The sequence below is a fragment of the Pagrus pagrus genome (assembly GCF_965226575.1).
Source record: "Pagrus pagrus genome assembly, chromosome: 4".
NCBI classification, from domain to species: Eukaryota; Metazoa; Chordata; class Actinopteri; order Spariformes; family Sparidae; genus Pagrus; species Pagrus pagrus.
The window spans coordinates 4,204,822-4,222,202 of NC_140188.1; the positions used below are offsets into that span (position 1 = coordinate 4,204,822).

Below are 17,381 nucleotides of genomic sequence, written 5' to 3' on the forward strand. Positions count from 1 at the left end.
CCTCACACAGACTCTAACATGGTTTTAAAGTGCAGCTGATTCAATGCGTCTCAGCTTCCCTCCCTGGCAGCATTCTTCATATTTGATAATCCAGGACACATAACCTCAGGAGGCAGATTAAAATAGGATTATTATTACAGGGGCACACTTTCTCAGAAGGGCGAGGCACCTTGTAACACCACCGCTCTCTGTCGGCTACGCAACTGGAGACACTGAACTGTAAAAACACACATGCATACAAAATATCCTGCTCTGACTGCGAGGTGGGCAGAGCAGCTACAACTAGAGAGGAGATTTATGATCCCTGTAGGTGCACTGAATATTATTTAATGCCTCTAGAAAGCTATAACTCCCATTAAATCACACTTAAGTCGCAGGAAAGTGGAACCGAGGTGTTTGTGACACCTCGCTGTGAATAAATTTAATCAGTGAATGGTCCTACACAAACACACGTGTTATCAGGTGTGTTATTGTGGCTCATTTTTTAAAAACTAATTGAAATAATTGGACTTTTCCACCTGAGCAAAGTGCAATTATAGCAATTATTTAGCAAAGAGATGGTGGGAGATTACAAAAGTAAGAGAATAATAAAGAACGAGCCCTGAGAAAGTCTCGGCCAAGTGGAAACACCTGTTTGGGTTCAATCAGGGTGTGTACGGGCTTTAAATATCTGACACACAGTGGCTGACCAAGGTCTGCTGAAACTTGAATCCCTCTTCTGACTCTTCTGTCCACCTTACGGCGCCTCGAAATCCCTCAAACCTCCCTTCAAGATCACTGACGATGCTATCAGACCTCTTGAACAAATGATTTTAAAGACCCTAAACACCCATCTCGCTTATTTTGAATGATCAGATTAGCCCGGTTCTGCAGACTGTGTGGTTCTGCACGGGCTGGACTCAACTCAACTTCACATGTGGAAATCACAATTTCACACAAAAATGTAATATTTTCAGATGAGATTTCCCCACATATAGATAAAATATTTACATTTTGACATGTGAATCACAGACATTCACAAGCTTTTTCTCACATGTGGTTTAGAATTTCCACAAAACATCATTTCACATGAAATCAGCTGAAATTTTCTTCTTCACATGTGAATTCAACATTTCCATGTTTTCACGTGCAATCGGCTATTTCAGCAGGCGAACGACAATTTGAATATGTAACAAATAAAATTCACATGCTTTTTTTTTCACATGTGAAATAAAATTTCCAGATGTGCAAATCCCCGACTCTGCACTGCAGAAAAACTTCGACACCGGGACACTGCAGACTTGGCTACATGTTGGAGAGATAGGTGTGGTTTCTTGCTTCCATTTCTTCTACATGTTTATAAAGGGAGTGCAGTAGTAAGATGTTCAAAGTGCTAAGTACTGGGTGGGCTCTGTTCTCATCTCCGAGTGTTCAGCCAAGTCAAAGCATGAGCACACATACAGGAAACCTGACACTCCCCGGCCCTTCCTCAGCTCTGTAATGATGAAATACAAAGTGCATGGAGCTGCGATGTGGATGCAGAGGAGAGAAAAAGTTTAAACACTATTTAATTTGTCAAAGAAGGTTCAGCCTCTTTTGTCGTGTTAAGCGAAAAACCCCTCGTGTGCGTTAGAAATCGAGCTGCTTTCAGATTTTGTGTTAAATTAAAGGCTCCTCCTCTCCGACGTCTTCACTGAGCCCCCGCTGGATTTTTCCAAAATGAAAACACCTCCAATCTTCTCTCCTCTTCCCTTTCCTCTTCTTCTTCCTCCTTAGGTCCTAACATGCTACACATCTATTCATCTTCCTCTCATCTTCCTTCTTTCCTCAATCGTCACCTTTACAATCTAATTTATTTAACTTTAGCTAGTTAGCAAGATTACGAAGCTTCATGATATTAGCTGGATCTCAGTTGAATATTAGCCGAAGAAAGTTACGTGTTGGTTGATTTATGCACGTCTGTTGAATGTGCGTCACCTCTTCTTTCAGTTATTTTTAGCAGTTTGTTTGCAGCAGAGTTACTTCTCCTGTAAACCTTGAGTTTGAGATGGATGTGGCATATTGTGAGGGCAGCCTCGGGCACTTCGAGTCAAATTTAAGCTGCACTGCGGCACGTCGCGAACCCGTTTCGGTTTCCTGATGAAAAACATTACTTCATTTCAGAGCAGGCTCCAAATTCTTATCTTGAAAGTGCGAGCATGGTGAGTAACTCTTGTCTGCTTTTATATTTTCATTTTAGTCACAAAAAACCTTATCTTGGGACCCTCAGGCGAGCTGGCTCTCCATAATTGGCCTCGTAGTAACAATAATGATGTAATGTTTACTGTGCTGATACGCTCACAGCAGCACTTTGTTTTTAAGCTTGAAAGAATGCCACATGGTTTCAGCCTAAAACTGTCTTCTGTCCACTCCTCCTCTTCTCTCTCCTTTCTTCTCCTCTCACATCCTCCTCTCATTTCCTCTCGTTTCGCCTCCTTTCCTCTCGCTCCTCGTCACCTTCCATTTCCTCCTCCTCTCCTCTCCTCAGTGTGCTGCAGTGACCCACTTTGAGTGCGAAGCCTTGGACTGACCTGCTTTAGATAGAGGCTAGCTAATTATAACCAGCCCGTATTAATGAGGCGGGGGAATTGGTAAATACGAAACACACGCACACGCATGCACACACAAATACAAAAGCGTGTCTGCAGCGAAAAGCAGCTACAAGCGCACAATCACCTCTTTTCCCCAAACAGGGCGCTTCTGACGTCTCACAAACAAGCCTACACACCTTGGCGACGTGACTCATCATGTATATAAAAGGATGTAATGAGTGAGTCACGTTCGTCACTTGTATCCGTTGCATGGTAACACTCGAACGTGTTACCATGGCGAGCATTAAAAGATGCATTTATATACGCAGCATTAATCCTGTCCTAAAATATACAACATTTTAATTACACTAAAAAACGACTCAAAACTTTTTTAAGAAGATCATGAAGGCTTCACCTGTGACCTCGTGCATCCTGTGACAACAGACTGACTGTCTGAATCTTTATATTTTAGATCCTGATAATAAATAATTTCTCATATAGACGGGCACACTGACCACTCCTACGCTAAGAATGCATAAAAAAAACAAGAAACAATCCCCTTTAAACATCTCTGTATCATCAAACAGCACCGCAGAGCTCCAGTGTTGAGCCTGTTGACGGGGTTATGTAACACAGATTGAATTTCACTTTCGAAATAAGCTTTTAGCAGGTCTGATAACTGCCATGACTCAATTTTCATAAATATAAACTAACTTCCGCACATTAAAAAAAAAAAAAAGAGCTTGAAAACTGTGCTGCACTATCTGCCTCCTCCTCCCACACTGCACTTTGCTGGATGACACTGTTTACAGGGAAGATTTATCAACATTCCTCAACTTTTATCAGTTTACGTGCTCTTTTTAAAAGCCTCTGACATATAACGGTCCACAGAGCGATGCTGCTTTCTGTTGAGCTCTTTCTGTTTTTAAAGTAAAAGCTCTTAGCGTGCCACATTAAAGAGCCTTTCATACACACACATTAGCACAGGCTAAAGCCGGCTCTTTACTTAAGTATGTGATGTTTTGTGCACTTTATAGGACAGCTTGGTACAAACTGGTTTACTGAAAATGCCTCATAAATCAATGTGATCCTCCCAATAAAATGTTTGTTTTGATGGTGTAAACAGAGTTTAAAAGTCAAGAGTTTCATGAGTCTGCACGTCACACTGCAGCCCGATAACCACAGTAAATGTCAGAACTGTACGTTCGGCAAATCACAGATGTGTTTAAACTCTACCATTCAATTTTATGTTGTGACAACACCGTGGTTAAAGGTGCAATATGTAAGATTCTGGCAGCAGTACCCACTAACTGCTGCTAACTGTAGCTAGCTGGCAAGTTAGCTAAATTAACCATCTAGATAGGAGTCGTATTAGCTGACTATCACCTCTTGAGGTACAACCTTGCTAGGTGCTAGCTGGTTAGCATCCTAACTGCAGCACTATACATTGACATTTCCAATATCAAAACTACTATTTTGTTACATTCTGTTGATGACTTCAGTTCATTTTTGAATGTTTTAAACAAAAAAAAAGGTCATGTTTTGGGTCAAACTACCTGTTTTTGTCACAAGAAATACAGCAGCAAAATGTCCCAACGTCTCACTAAAAGATTTCCTCTTTTGTCGGCAGAAAAATGACGGCAACAGTCTCGGACAGCGCCAATTGTTTAGCCACCCTCCACCAACAAATGAGAGTCATCTGACTTCATCATCATTTTACTGTGCTGTTGAAATGTTGATATGATTCATACGATATGTGGATGTTCAGCATATCCATGATTTGCAGAAACAAACAATGCCAACATTTTCTTCTGGCGACTGAGCTGCGTGCTTCTAATTCATGAATTTTCAACACGATCGTTGCTGTCTGGAGCGAAGCTGCTTCTTCTTTGAGATATCTCGTTCAGTATTTCACCCCAGTCGTTACCACACAAACGCTGCTGTGGAGAACACAAAGGTAAATCCTAATTTGGTGAAATTATCCTGCCACTCATCTCGCTGCCGTCACCCTGCGCTGACACCCGGTGTGAACCCCGCCCACAAACAGCACAGTCAGGTTACATTCTTACCAAAGTTTCAGGAAAGCCATGCCACATTTATCTAGCTGTCACAGTTGCAAATTCTAATTATGTGTAATTATACCCCACGCTCCCTTCAGCGTGTCATCCCACATCCCAGGGGTGCAGGTGATACTCATGCTTGCCGATCTACCCGAGCATAATAAGCAGCCTGAGGCTCCGCTAGCCTCGTCTGACCCCTCAGTGTCGACACCAACCTCAAAATCCGATGGAGGCTGCGTAAAGCTCACCCACCTCATATTCACTCTCACTGCTGAGAAAATTAAAAAGCGATGGTAAAAAACGTCTCCACTCGTGGGTGTTTGAGCAAAATGTCTCCGGGTGAGCTGAAATAATTAATTCTTCGGGGGGAAAAAAGAAGATGACCATAAAAAGTTCTGGTGGTGCTGGTTTAGTTTTACAGGCATCCAGCAACAAACGCTCATTAGTTCTCTGAGGTCACACACGTGGTAGTCAAACCATAATTTCACCTACAGGCTGTTAAAATAACACAAACAGCCCGCTGCGCTTCAGCGGAGGAACCTGGTGTCTCAGCGTGTCGTCAGACTCATTGTTCTCCGCTACTATTTTCTGCACTAGTTAATATGAAGCATCATCAAACATCCCGCCGCCTCAGCCCCCCGTGTGCAGACTCTTTCATGCTGACAACATAATGAGCATGTAAACTTTCAGTCCAAATAAGAACAAGAAAAACACCATAATTACAGATGTGGTGATTGTTACTGATTACTTCTTAATGTTTTAGCTGTCAGGCAGCGCACAGGGAGGATTCGGTGGCGTTTCTAAAGGATGCACAACACTTCAGGACCCAGCGATGACCTTAATGTCATATAGAGAGCAGCAGCAGCTGCTGTAAGTGAAGGTCTTAGTGTGCTTCATAGAAATGTCTTAAAACCCCTTTCCAGCAGTGGAATCACCGCGGGGACGTGTCGGACAAATCTTTGTAACTTTCCAAAACGACAACAAACGTAATTGGCTCGGTGTGCAGACGTGTGAACTTCTAGAGGGTTTGAACTTTTCCCTCAAGGTCTCTGGTTTCATTCAGACACTTTCATGTGAATGACTCAAGTGCAACACCACGAATGCCTCAGAGAACAGAGCTGCAACAATTAGTCGATCGAAAGAAAATTACTTGACAGTTAATCTGGTAACTTGTGATGAGCATTTTTTACATTTTAAAGACGATGAAATGATTAATCATTTTATCGTTAGCAAATTATGAGCTGATTAATCTGTAATCAAAAGAAAAAGAAAAAAGGGTTTGTAGATCGTCTTGTCCTGCTGCACTGATTCCTTTTCATAATCTGTAAGTTATTCGAAGCTGCTTTAAAACTGATGCTAATAATAACAATGTAATTGTAATAATAACAATGTAATTGTATGTGTATTGTACTCGTCATTATTTTCCACTAATATTTAATAATGAGTGGACTTTTCTTCTCGTAGTTTCGATCACGCCCACAACACAAACCGCAAACACACTGAGACAGAAAATTACAACTTCAAACCACCAGCAACTACAGTACAGAGTAAGTAATAGTGTGTGTGTGTGTGTGTGTGTGTGTGTGTGTCTGTGGATGGTGTGTCTGCAGCTGAGTAACTACAGGGTTCCCTACTGGTTGCTGCGATGAGGTCTTTGTTTTCATTACTCTGAGCAACACAGTCAGACACATCCCTGCCGTTACAACACACACAGGAAGTCCACACATTTCCTTTGACAAAAAACTTTTTTTTCTGTCTGTTTTATGAAGGGCGTGTGTGTATGTGCGTGTGTGTGTTTTGGCCAACGCACCACTCCCAGACAGTTTGTCATGAGGGAAACTAGCAGCACAAGCATGCTTGGTGTTTCCACTTTCCATCCCGCTGTGTGTTTGTAATTTTCATAAGTTCATCAAACTGTACAAAAACTGTCTGTGCGTGTGCGGGTCATGAAGGGGGTTTAGAGACGCAGAGGTCGCTCACAATAAATAATAAATGGTCCTCCACCGCTACATAACTGGATGAGTAAACAGTCCAATCTGTTGCTAAGGCCCCTGCGGACTCGTCAGGCCCAGAATAGGCTCTCCATGCTGGGGGATTGGAGGCTCAAATCCTGGGATCTGGTGTCCACAGGCCTGCAGGGGCAGGGCAGGGCGGGTGGGCTGAAGATCACAAATCCTACCGTGCATACTGTTACTTTCCCTCACACGCTTCACTCTGACATCACAACCATAAACCTAAAGTCACTTCTTCGTGGCAGAAACTGCTCTGGGAGAATGCTCTGAGTACACTGAGGTTTGAAGAGTTGTAGTATCCTCTGCAGTTTTTTTCTGCGGAGCCCTCCAAAATTGTTTTAAAATATTTGTGGTATTGCCTTCGACTCCCAAAGCACTCAGCACTGTCACATCGACACTGTGTTTTAATGAAAAGAGAGTGTGTGGAGAGCTGAATGCTTCCTGACCATGGGTGTTAGAAACCCAGATTTTACAGTCGTCTAGCTGTCGTCAAGAATTCAGAGAACTGTGGTTACATAAGTAACTACTTAGCGTCTTAATTAGGCGTGCAGCAATTAACCAAACTCACTGTTAACCACGGTTTAAAACTGTCACGGTTTGTAACTGTGAAGGCTCAGCTACACCGAGTGTTTCTCACTTCTCTCTCTCTCAAAAAGGGACATTATCATACATTATTTGTCTGCACATGTTGCCCTTAAAGGTAAAACAGAAGAGATGCTTTCAGTTTCTCATTTTTAGCAGAATAAAACGGCTCTAACAACCTCATTTTGTGTTCATTTTATTTCTTTTATTCGGTTACTTTATTATTTCTGTTTCAAAAAACGGCAACTGTTAAAAACCGAAAGCCATCAAAGAAATGTTGCGGGGACAAAATATAATTAAACCTCTAATTATAAATGCTCGTGTGATTTTATACAGTCGTGACGCTGTGAAATAAATCAACACGTTATAATCTTGACACCAGTGTGTTTCTATTATCGTATCATCCAAATCTATAATTGTTGCATCCCTAATCCGAACAGAGATCCAGAGACCGAGACGAGGACTCGCTGAATGTGGTTGAGAAGTGCAGCAGTGTGAACACAGCCTCAGCTGGGGGGGCGGGGGGGCTCTGACCTCTGGGGACTTGGAAAATATTCATCTCCCCTAGGCAGGGAGAGTTAAGGGGGGCAGGCTTTGTCTAACACACCCCCTCCAGTCCTCTGCTCTTTTGTTGGGAGGTAGCATTCACACACACACACACACACACACAAACATGTAAAGCTCTCCAGCAGTGAGGCTCTGACCAGCTGTCTTCGTTCTGAAAGATGGCCGCCGTCACTCATAAACACAGAGAGCTCGCAGGAGGAAATATCTCCGATGTTATGGCTCTCTCCTCTGCAGCGTCTGAACGTTTCACTTTCCCCCCTCCGACGTTCGTTCGGTTTTGATTTGACATTTCAGGCGGTGACTTTCAGCGTGCACACGGAGCTCCAATTTGTTAATCAGCTGATTCAGAAGCTGCCAGCAGTCGCCATAAGGCCCCGAAACATTCCTGTGACGGTTTAAATAATCAAGTATTTGGAGAGTAAAAGAGAGAAGGTGGTTATATACAGCCCAATAACTTTCTGTTATTGCTGCAGGATTGAACTCCTAAATGTTCCCTAAATTCAGACGACAGTACGACTAAATCACTGACGAGCGTGTTCTTAAAAAACAGCTTCTTCCCTCTTGAAGGTATCGAGATGACTCATAACGCCGGCAGCATCTAATGCTGGGTTTTGATTTCATGCCAGCAATCATTTTCTAGGAGATGCTGTGTTTTTAAAATGGAGGACATTTAAATTTGAACGTGACACTGAAAAATGAAAAAGTGGATCCTGTTACTTTAAAACATATTGCAGCAAACATCAGAATTAATTATTGAATTTCTGAAGCATGATTTAGAGAGCGGGTCACCTCACAGTGCAGGGATGTGGGACAGAACAGAAAACAGACGAGGTAATACGTCCATCTGTTCGTCACAAATAGAAACCCAGCAGAATAATCTGACAGGAAAACAACAACCTACAGGAATTCAGTTTAAATAGAGGTTTAGGATGAGCCAATCAAATGCCTCCATACTGAAACGCTCCCCATCATCGGGGCGTCTGCATAGAAATGGAAGCAGACGCGGTGGCTACGCTAACAAAGATAACCGAAGCAGCCGCCTCCTTTCTCTCCCTTCAGTGTGTGTGTGTGAAACCCGGCGTGTATTGTTCATGGACCGAGGCTATTTCAGAGGCGGGGGCCCTTCCAGTCGTCCTCGCTGCATCGGCCCTTTCATCGCTCCCTTATCCATATTCATCGCCGCCCAGCTCTCCTCACCTATCAGCGACCAGCTAGCTGTGAACGGCGTCTCGCTCCACCAATCGCGCGCCTCCCTTTGTGGGAACGTTCCCACCTCTCATCCCCTTCACCCCACCCTGTACAATGGCTTCTTTTTTTTTTTACTTTGACGCAGTGGCTTGAAAAAAAAAAAAAAAGAGGTAGAGGAGAGGGTGGAGGAGGAGGAGAAGGAGAGTCGCAGCTACCACGGGCAGAGTCCTGCCGACGGCGGCGGCTGCGAATCGATCGACAGCCCTCGGACACGGTTGCCGAGCGAGCGTCGTCAATGGCAGCCCGCGATTGATGAAGGGGGTGGGTGGAGGACGAAATGATGGGAGGACGAGGGTGAAGGAGGACAGGAGGAGGGCGCAGTCGTGATGGTCTGAAGTAGAGCATGATTAGTATGGATGAGGAGGAGAGGAACACGGAGAGAATGGGAGAGGAAGAGAGGGAGCAGCCGAGAAGCGCTCAGGCTCGCCAGCGAGCAAAAACAGGCGTGTCGCAGACGAGAACGCCGTGTTCTACGAGATACTGAGGAGGAAGACGAACAATCACTTTGCTTTTCATTCAAAAAACTGCCTCACATTCTGATACGAAAAGTGTGAAAAATACAACTTTCCTATATTTTGTAAGAAAAGGTCTCAGCAGTTCCAATAAGTTATAATTTCCTCTAAAGATTCGACTTATTTCGATGCATTCTGGCTCAACCTGCTGCGGTCGTAATGACCGAACCCCCTCTTTCCTCCTGCTGTCTATCTGTGAGTGTTCGAAGCCAAATGTGGGGCTTCTTCCTCCTCAGCCCGGAACAGCCGATCGATACGAGGAAGGCAGCTTTCCTTTGTATGGACGACCCAAAAAAAGATGCTCCGCTCAGCTCCAGCCACAGAAAACACTCGGATCAATAACATCAAAGGGCCTGTCTCATACCGCCGAGGCTCAATACACAGCGTGCACGTGTGTGTGTGTGTGTGTGCATATGTTGATTATGTGCATGCATGTGTGTCCATCTGCAGCGCAATACATCATTAACACACCTCTTCGTCTCTCATTAAACTTCATCTCTGTAAACGACACAACGCACACACACAGAAATCTTCTGGCCTGTCCCCTAATGTCACTTGGCAAGGGCATTTCAACCCTCCTCCTCCTCCTCCTCCTCCTCCTCCTCCTCTTCCTCCTCCTCCTCCTCCTCCCCAACATCAGCTTGCCAGTCCATCCATTTACTAAATGAATGTATTACATCTTACAGACAGGAGAGGAGAGAGGAGCGAAGAGGAAAGAAAAGAAACGCCGATCATATAAAGTGAGGACAGGACTGTGCGTCCAGGTCAGAAAACTTTTCCCCGATGCTTAAACCTGTAGGCGTCTCCGCTCGCATGTTCATTTTCTGCCCACCTACATGAAAATCGAAAAAGCGAAAGAAAAAAAACCCCTCCAATTTATTTTGTTTTGTGCTTACATAAGACTTCCTAATGCCTTATACAAGCAGTTATTTTCCCTGAAAGCTGCATTTGTTTTGAATGGACTGAATCTGAGTCATTTCTATTAGTCTGAGAGGCTGCTGGAGGATCAGTGTTGGTTATGTGAAGCACCCTCGACACATTTTAGAGTTCTGGCTTCGTGCGGTCCGGATGATGCGACTCCTGATCACTTTGAGGCTTAGAAAACCTGCGCTTTAACTTTTCAACCTGAAGACTATAACTCTATTTCAACAGCTGATGCATCTCTGCACTGAAGCCACGACGGTCGTCTCTCTTGTCAATGTATTTGTGATTTAGTAACATATTTAAGGTTATTTGAGGAGATTTAATATCTTATTTCCAACTAATGCTCAGCGACCTCAGACATCCTCTTATCTCGAATCATGTTGACCACTCGATACTATAAAAGCACGTAACGCAGCAGCGGTGAAGACGGCTTCAGATTTCCATTTTTGCTGTCAAACATGCCGATGAGTGTCTTCTGCTGTCTGCTTTATTGTTTCCGTTGAGTTTGACTGAGATATTTTCCTTCCATCTCATAATCATTAGCTGTCACATGTGACTGGCGCTCCCCTGCTCCGAAATGCAGCGTCATTAAAAATGTAAAACTAATACGCATAGTAAAAATACTGAACCCTGATTGGCCGACAGCAGCAAACCCTTATGAAAAAATTAAAATAGATACTGGGAGACTTTTACTCATTTAGCCAATCGTGCTCAAACTGACTTTGAAAGTGATCTAAGTTCAAACTTGTGGAACTAAATCAAATATTAACAATGACCTCATTAAGCGGCTCTGATCGTATATGCACATGATTAGAGGCGAATCTGAATTCCTTTAATGTGGAGGGAGAAGCCTGCTGGGTCGGGGGTGAGGGGCAGCGATAAGAATGGGTTTGGGTCGGTGGATTAGACGGGTGGAGCGGGTGGAGGGGCTGTGAACAGCAGCTACTCATTGAGCTTCTCTTCTTTAAGACCTTCAGTGTTTTATAAGAGGTGGCTGTGATTTACGACCCTCGGGGCTACAGCGGTCCTGCATCGGCCCGTTCCTACTGTCTGACAGCTGACCGGCTCCTTCTCTCTCATGTTGCTTCTCATTTTTCCCTCTCTCTCTCTCTCTCTCACACACACACACACACACACACACCAGTCTGAAACTCGGCTTAAAAATCCTTGTCCAGATTCTCTTTGAATTAAACGTCTGCTCTCGTTTCTCATTCACACACATCTGAGTGAAATTAATAAAAAACACTTTACATTTTGATATATTTCAAAGCTGCAGCTGTTGGGTAAGAAAAAAAACATGACTGAAAAATTATCATTATCATTATTATTATCATGATAATTTGAGGAGAAATATCTCTGATTTAAAAGCTCTTCTGTCTTTGGGAGCTCTGCACATTAAGGGTCAATATACCTGTGAGAAAGGAAAGAACAGTCATGTGATTTTTACTCAACAGCAGCAGCAGGATGTACTGTATACTGTCGCCACCATACATCCCACAGGATCAGTACATGAACATTTCAACAGTGCATCAGCAGTCATAAACCCAAAACGCTTTGATGATATGACTAGCATGAGGTCAAAGGTCATCAGGACTCATCTGTGCAGTAATGTTGGGTATCATGACAAAAGAAACACTGGGTTTGTATAAAAAAGCATGAAAATGGATGTTATGGAATTGATAACATACAATATAAACAATATCAGCATGCATTATCCTGGATCGTGAGTAGAATATGAAGGTGTTACATGTTACTTTAAATCCTATTTAAATGTCAGGCCCTGCAGCAGTCGGTCCTCGTTCAAATGCCCCTAAAATTTAGATTTCACTGTGCAGAATTTGGCCTGAGAGAACACAATGCTGCTGAATCAGTCCTGCATTGAAGAAGGGTAACAGTAAAGATTAAAAAAAAAACAGGTAGAAGATCAAAATCAAAGTCTCTCTTACCATGAGTCTCAGTTTCTTGGTGAGGGAATACAATGCCTTCAGTTTCAAAAAGGGGCTGCAGGAAGGCCACTACAGAGAGAGGAAGCACAGGGGTGGGGAGTGTGTGGCGTAAACTAATCATTCAGAGAAACAAAGAAGCACTTTTACTTCTATAACTTTAAAACTGCAGCCTGAGTGCATCTTAAAAATAGAAATAACAAAAACAGAATCTCAGAGAAAATCAATTTGGGTCAAATGTTTTCTTCTGCATCAAAGGGCCAGAAAATATAAACACTTTCTGCTTCGGATCATGAGTCAAATAAGAGAATCATTTAGGCTCATCTCATCTGGATCTGCTGTTAACTCAAGCTGTAAATATCAGTCACAATAGAGATCGGCAAGACCAAATTCTTCCACCATGTAACTGGAACAAAAGGATTTTTTTTAGAAAACAGAACTGAATTTATTGTCAGTGCACTTTTTTTTTTTTTACAAAAGACCTGCAACCGAGCTCTGATTCCTCTGTCATGTTTATCTCAGGGGGCCGTGGTGAAGTGTGTGTGAGAGCGACTGGTTCATATTCAACCAAATGTCACCCGATCATCAGCCTGGTGCTGCCGGCTGAGGGAGCGCTGACCTGGCTGCACGGCGGCCGTCCTCCCTGCCTGAGTAAAAGCCTGCTCGGCCGTGCTCGTCATCATCATCATCATCATCATCATCTCAACCTTTTCATTTGTCTGAATGGACGAGCTGTCCGACTGTTATGCAGGCAGGAGGATGGTCCCCCGAGGGGCAGCCTTGGGGTTTTTACATACAGCATGGAGTGCTCCGAGTGCTGCATCGACCTGCACTTAAACAACGCTCACTAACCTGCAGCTCACCCCTCCCTCAGCCGGACACTCTCTCTGTCTAATTATGACTCCAGAGGACAGCTGTCGTGTCTCCTGACGGGAGCCGAGGAAACTGTTAAAAATGACTCTCCTCTACTGTCACCAAAAACGTCTATGAAAAGATAAAAACCGATTGATCCTCAGGACTCTCTACGGGTCACGCTAAGGACTCGGTTTTAAACCGTGCCACCTGTCACTGTGCACTTAAAGGGAGAGTCCTCTCAAACTCTACTGATCTATTAAGATTTACTTCATTACTGTAAGCATCACACCTACAGTACTAACTCACTAAATTAGTAGACCATCTAAAATTTAGAGCTTTTTGGGGGAAGTCTGGTGGCAAATCAGGCCGATAACGACCCCTCAGCAGTGCAGGGCTGCAGCGGTGTACCGGTGTCAGAGTATACCGAGGTATTAGAATTGACGGTTATCGTACATTTACTTATTTACAGTATTAAAGTCTACTATATTAGTGTCATTAAAAATATATATTTATATTTCAAGTTTGTATCAAGTTTCAGAATATTTTGTGAAATTGTAATAAAGCGTTTGTTCGTCCAATGAGACCTCTGCTTTCACTCCTTTAGAGGTCACTGTAACTAATAATAATAATAATCATGATAATAATAATAATTATAATAACAATAATAGTGTAATACTGTATACTGCGATACAGTGATAATTTCTGAGATGGTTATCGTACAGTGAAAATATCGTACCGCTGCAGCTCTACAGTAACGTGACCACCTCTGATGTGATGGAGGTTCCTCGATCAAACCAGCGATCGAATCACATTTTCTTTGCACATTTTATTTATTAATTGTCTTTATAAAATTAATCACATATTTTTTATCATAATTCAGTCATTGGTCGTTTGACTTTAAGGACACACTAACACTGAACGTCTCATCAGAGTCTAAACTGTTTTAGAGACATTTCTGTCGACAACAAACATATTTTGTGCAAATCTGAATGTTTTTTTTTTGTTTTTACATGAAAACATTCAAATTTACACATATTCAGCATTATATAACATATGCATGCAACTTCATTTAAATAACATTACTAACATGAGTCTAATCTTAGCACTAAAGGTGCATTTCACATAAAAATGTGGCTGTGTTTTGTTTCCAAACCTTGATGACCATGTCCCAAATGTGACTTCTATCAGAACATCTCTGCCTCTTTATACTGGAGATTGTTCTCAGACCGTTTGTCTCCTAACAATATTATTACATGACAGTCGAAGTGACCGTCAGGTTTAACAGTCTGCACTAAACGTTTAAAATCTACAAATTCCTAATAAACATTTCTCAGTGAGTCTTTGACTCTGTCACCATCTCTTCACCTCGTTGTTGTGTAAACAACACATTTAAAACATTTAGTGCAGTGTATGTCCAAATGTCCATGATGGGGTGCATGGCCAGGATAGGCTACTGATGGTTGTAATGCCGGATGATGGGAATGCTTGGCGCATGACAGCATGTAAACAAAAACCAAATATGGTGATCGCCATGGTGACATATCCATATTTCATCCAACCAGAGAATAATGAAGAGACATGATTGGACAATTTAGAGGAAAATATCTCTCCCTCCTTCGCTGTAGGTTATTAAAATCAGGAGAGCAAAGCATGATAAAAATATACAGGCACTGACATGCTGCAATAACACAGAGACACTGTCGCATTCTGAGCTGCTCTGGATTCCCCTTGTTCTCCCTCTCTGGCTCGCCACGGGCCTGCTGTTAATATGAGTCCGCTTGTTTATCCGCTTGTGTAATTGTACACAAAGCGGCGATGGTGGCTGATGTGTGAGATTATCACAAGGTCATCCGTCGACGGGATGAGAGCCTGCGATCACGCACCAGCCTGATCTGGCTTTCACTTGTTTACATCCTCATTCTGGCTCCAGCATGGCCGCTGAGGCTGCGCGTAAATCTTAAGACGCAATAAAAAACACCCAATTCATCTCACACAGGCTAAAAACAGGCAGGATGTTCGCCAGGGGAACCGGCGGCTTCCCTCCAAATCCCCCCTCAGTCCCTCTCATTGTTTCCTTTCCATCAAAAGCGGCGGCCCATGATTGTTTTAATGCTGATGGAAAATGACTGTCGCTCTTTAGAAAGCGGCTAAAAAAAAAAAAAATCGTGCCTTCTATATTTTTATCACTGCGTAACTGGAGCACCGATCTGTGGATCTGGGGCTGTAGCATGCCGCTGTGTACGTCAAGAATCAGATCAACCTGCTCTCCTTTCTCTCTGCCTGCCTTCCGGACGAAGCAACATTCACCGAAACCCGAACAAGCTCCCCGCATCCCCATCGCTGCTCTTACCTCCCGTGTTTGTGCGTTTGGTGCTGCTGGCCTCCGTCGGAGTCTCCAGGGGTCTTTTACGTGAGTCCGGGGGATCGGACTCCATGTGTGGTTGTTGATTGTGATGGTGAGGATTTGAGAAAATCCCGTTTTGCTGTACTGCTCCGCCGGCCATCATTTTTGAGCTTGCTGTTGGATGCTTGGGCTGCGTTTGCGTTTAAATCCCCCCTTTTCCCGATTTTTTTTTTACGCAGCGCAGCCGTGAAGATGAGTCCTTGGTTGAAGGCGAAAGCGATTTAGGAATTGGAAAATACGCCTGTTTCTTACGGACGGGGAAGGTTAGCTGCGCGTTTCTCCGTGGTGCGCCGTGCGTACAGAGATGCTGCGCAGGGACAGAAAGAAAGAAACGCTGGAGCGGCGGATGATCGGCTCAGAGAGGAGGGAAAGATCCGAGACCTCTGCAGATGGAGAATGAGCTAGGCTACTAAAAACGTGCAAATGGAGCGTCAATCTTCCATCAACCTTCTGATATGCGGGCTACGATATGTGTGTCATTCCGCTGCAACCGGATAAAAGAGCGTACTCATGTCAGGCGGTGCAGGATGGTGGCGCTCCTCTGCAACAGCCAGCGGGCAATAAATAAAACAAAACAAAAAAAAGCACAGCCGAAAGACAAAGAGGCGAAATCAACCGAAGGAGGAAGAAAGAAAAGGAAAGGTCGGTGAAGCAATAATAATAATAATAATAATAATAATAATACAAAAAGAATCCGATGCGTTACTGGCGGGCTATTAGGATTTCTTTCTTCTTATCCTGTCCTGGCTCCGATCGTGAAGACACCCAGGGGTGACGGGGTGTGTGAGGAGGGTCCAGAGACACGGAGCTGGAGCAACACGCAGAGAAAGAGACGTTTTTTCCTGCTCGTCCTCTCGGTGAAGATGCTGCAGTCTTGCGTTCAGAGCATCCCTTCTCTGACTGGCTGCTCGAGGGAGCGCAGGGGAGCGGCTGACGTCACAGGGCCCCGCGATGCCTCCAGTGGCATCCCGTAAATTTGACACTCCCACACTTTAGTGTCAAAATGTGCGTGTTTATGTGCGTTTGTGTGAGGGAATAAAGCATAAGTCACTAAAAGAAGTCACCTGGAGGACTTTATTGTTTGGTTTGAGCAGGTTTCTGTTTGTTTATAAGATCTAAAAGAGGGTTTGGTGAAGTAGAAAGTAGAAAAAAGCACGAAACTAGACTTCAGCTGTCTTTATCTCTTAGTCCAAATACTTAAAGGTGTCAGATGAAAGTACGCAGCAGTAAAACAGATCTCCATCAAATGAAACGCTCAGTTCAATCATAAAACCCGGGTCTTGCCATGCTGTAGCCGCTTTACCAGCTCGCTATTTCGTATCTACCGACGTCACGTGAAGGCCTCACGAGAGAGAAAGCGAGAAAATGAGAAGCAGAGAGACGCCTCCGCCGAGACGCGATTGGCCGAGGCTGCATTTCTCCGGCAAAACGAGCAGGACGCAGATATATTCGCCCGGCGGAGTCACATGACGGAGAGGAAAAGGATGCGGCGGCGGGTTTTTACTCCGTTACAGCCGCGGCAAATGCAATTACGGTTGAACGGGGAGCCTGAAGGTCCCGCTGCGGCTGTCTGAAGGTCTGTAGCCGCTGCCTGTCTGCAGGCCGAGGGAGCCTCACACACACCTGGAGATGTGCAGGAGGAGAGCTCGTCCTCGGCTCTCTGGATCCAGTTCAGATATCAGAAACCAGCGAGTGAATCAAACTGGTGGGAGTTTGAGATGAGTG

General features: G+C 43.9%; 1 protein-coding gene across 2 annotated transcripts in view; it reads right to left on the reverse strand.

The window, feature by feature from the left end:
• Positions 1-16,655, reverse strand: part of nova2 (NOVA alternative splicing regulator 2) — a 104,960-nt gene extending 88,305 nt beyond the window's left edge. Inside the window, exons 1-2 of one of the 2 annotated variants that reach the window (XM_084350868.1) lie at positions 15,603-16,655; positions 12,401-12,469 (exon numbers count right to left, since the gene is read on the reverse strand). In XM_084350868.1, the coding sequence (XP_084206994.1) occupies positions 12,401-12,469; positions 15,603-15,759 (226 nt within the window). In that variant the 5' untranslated portion in view covers positions 15,760-16,655. The remainder of the gene's footprint in view (positions 1-12,400; positions 12,470-15,602) is intronic. The other variant, XM_084350869.1, reaches the window with a different exon arrangement.
• Between the last annotated feature and the right edge of the window lie 726 nt (positions 16,656-17,381).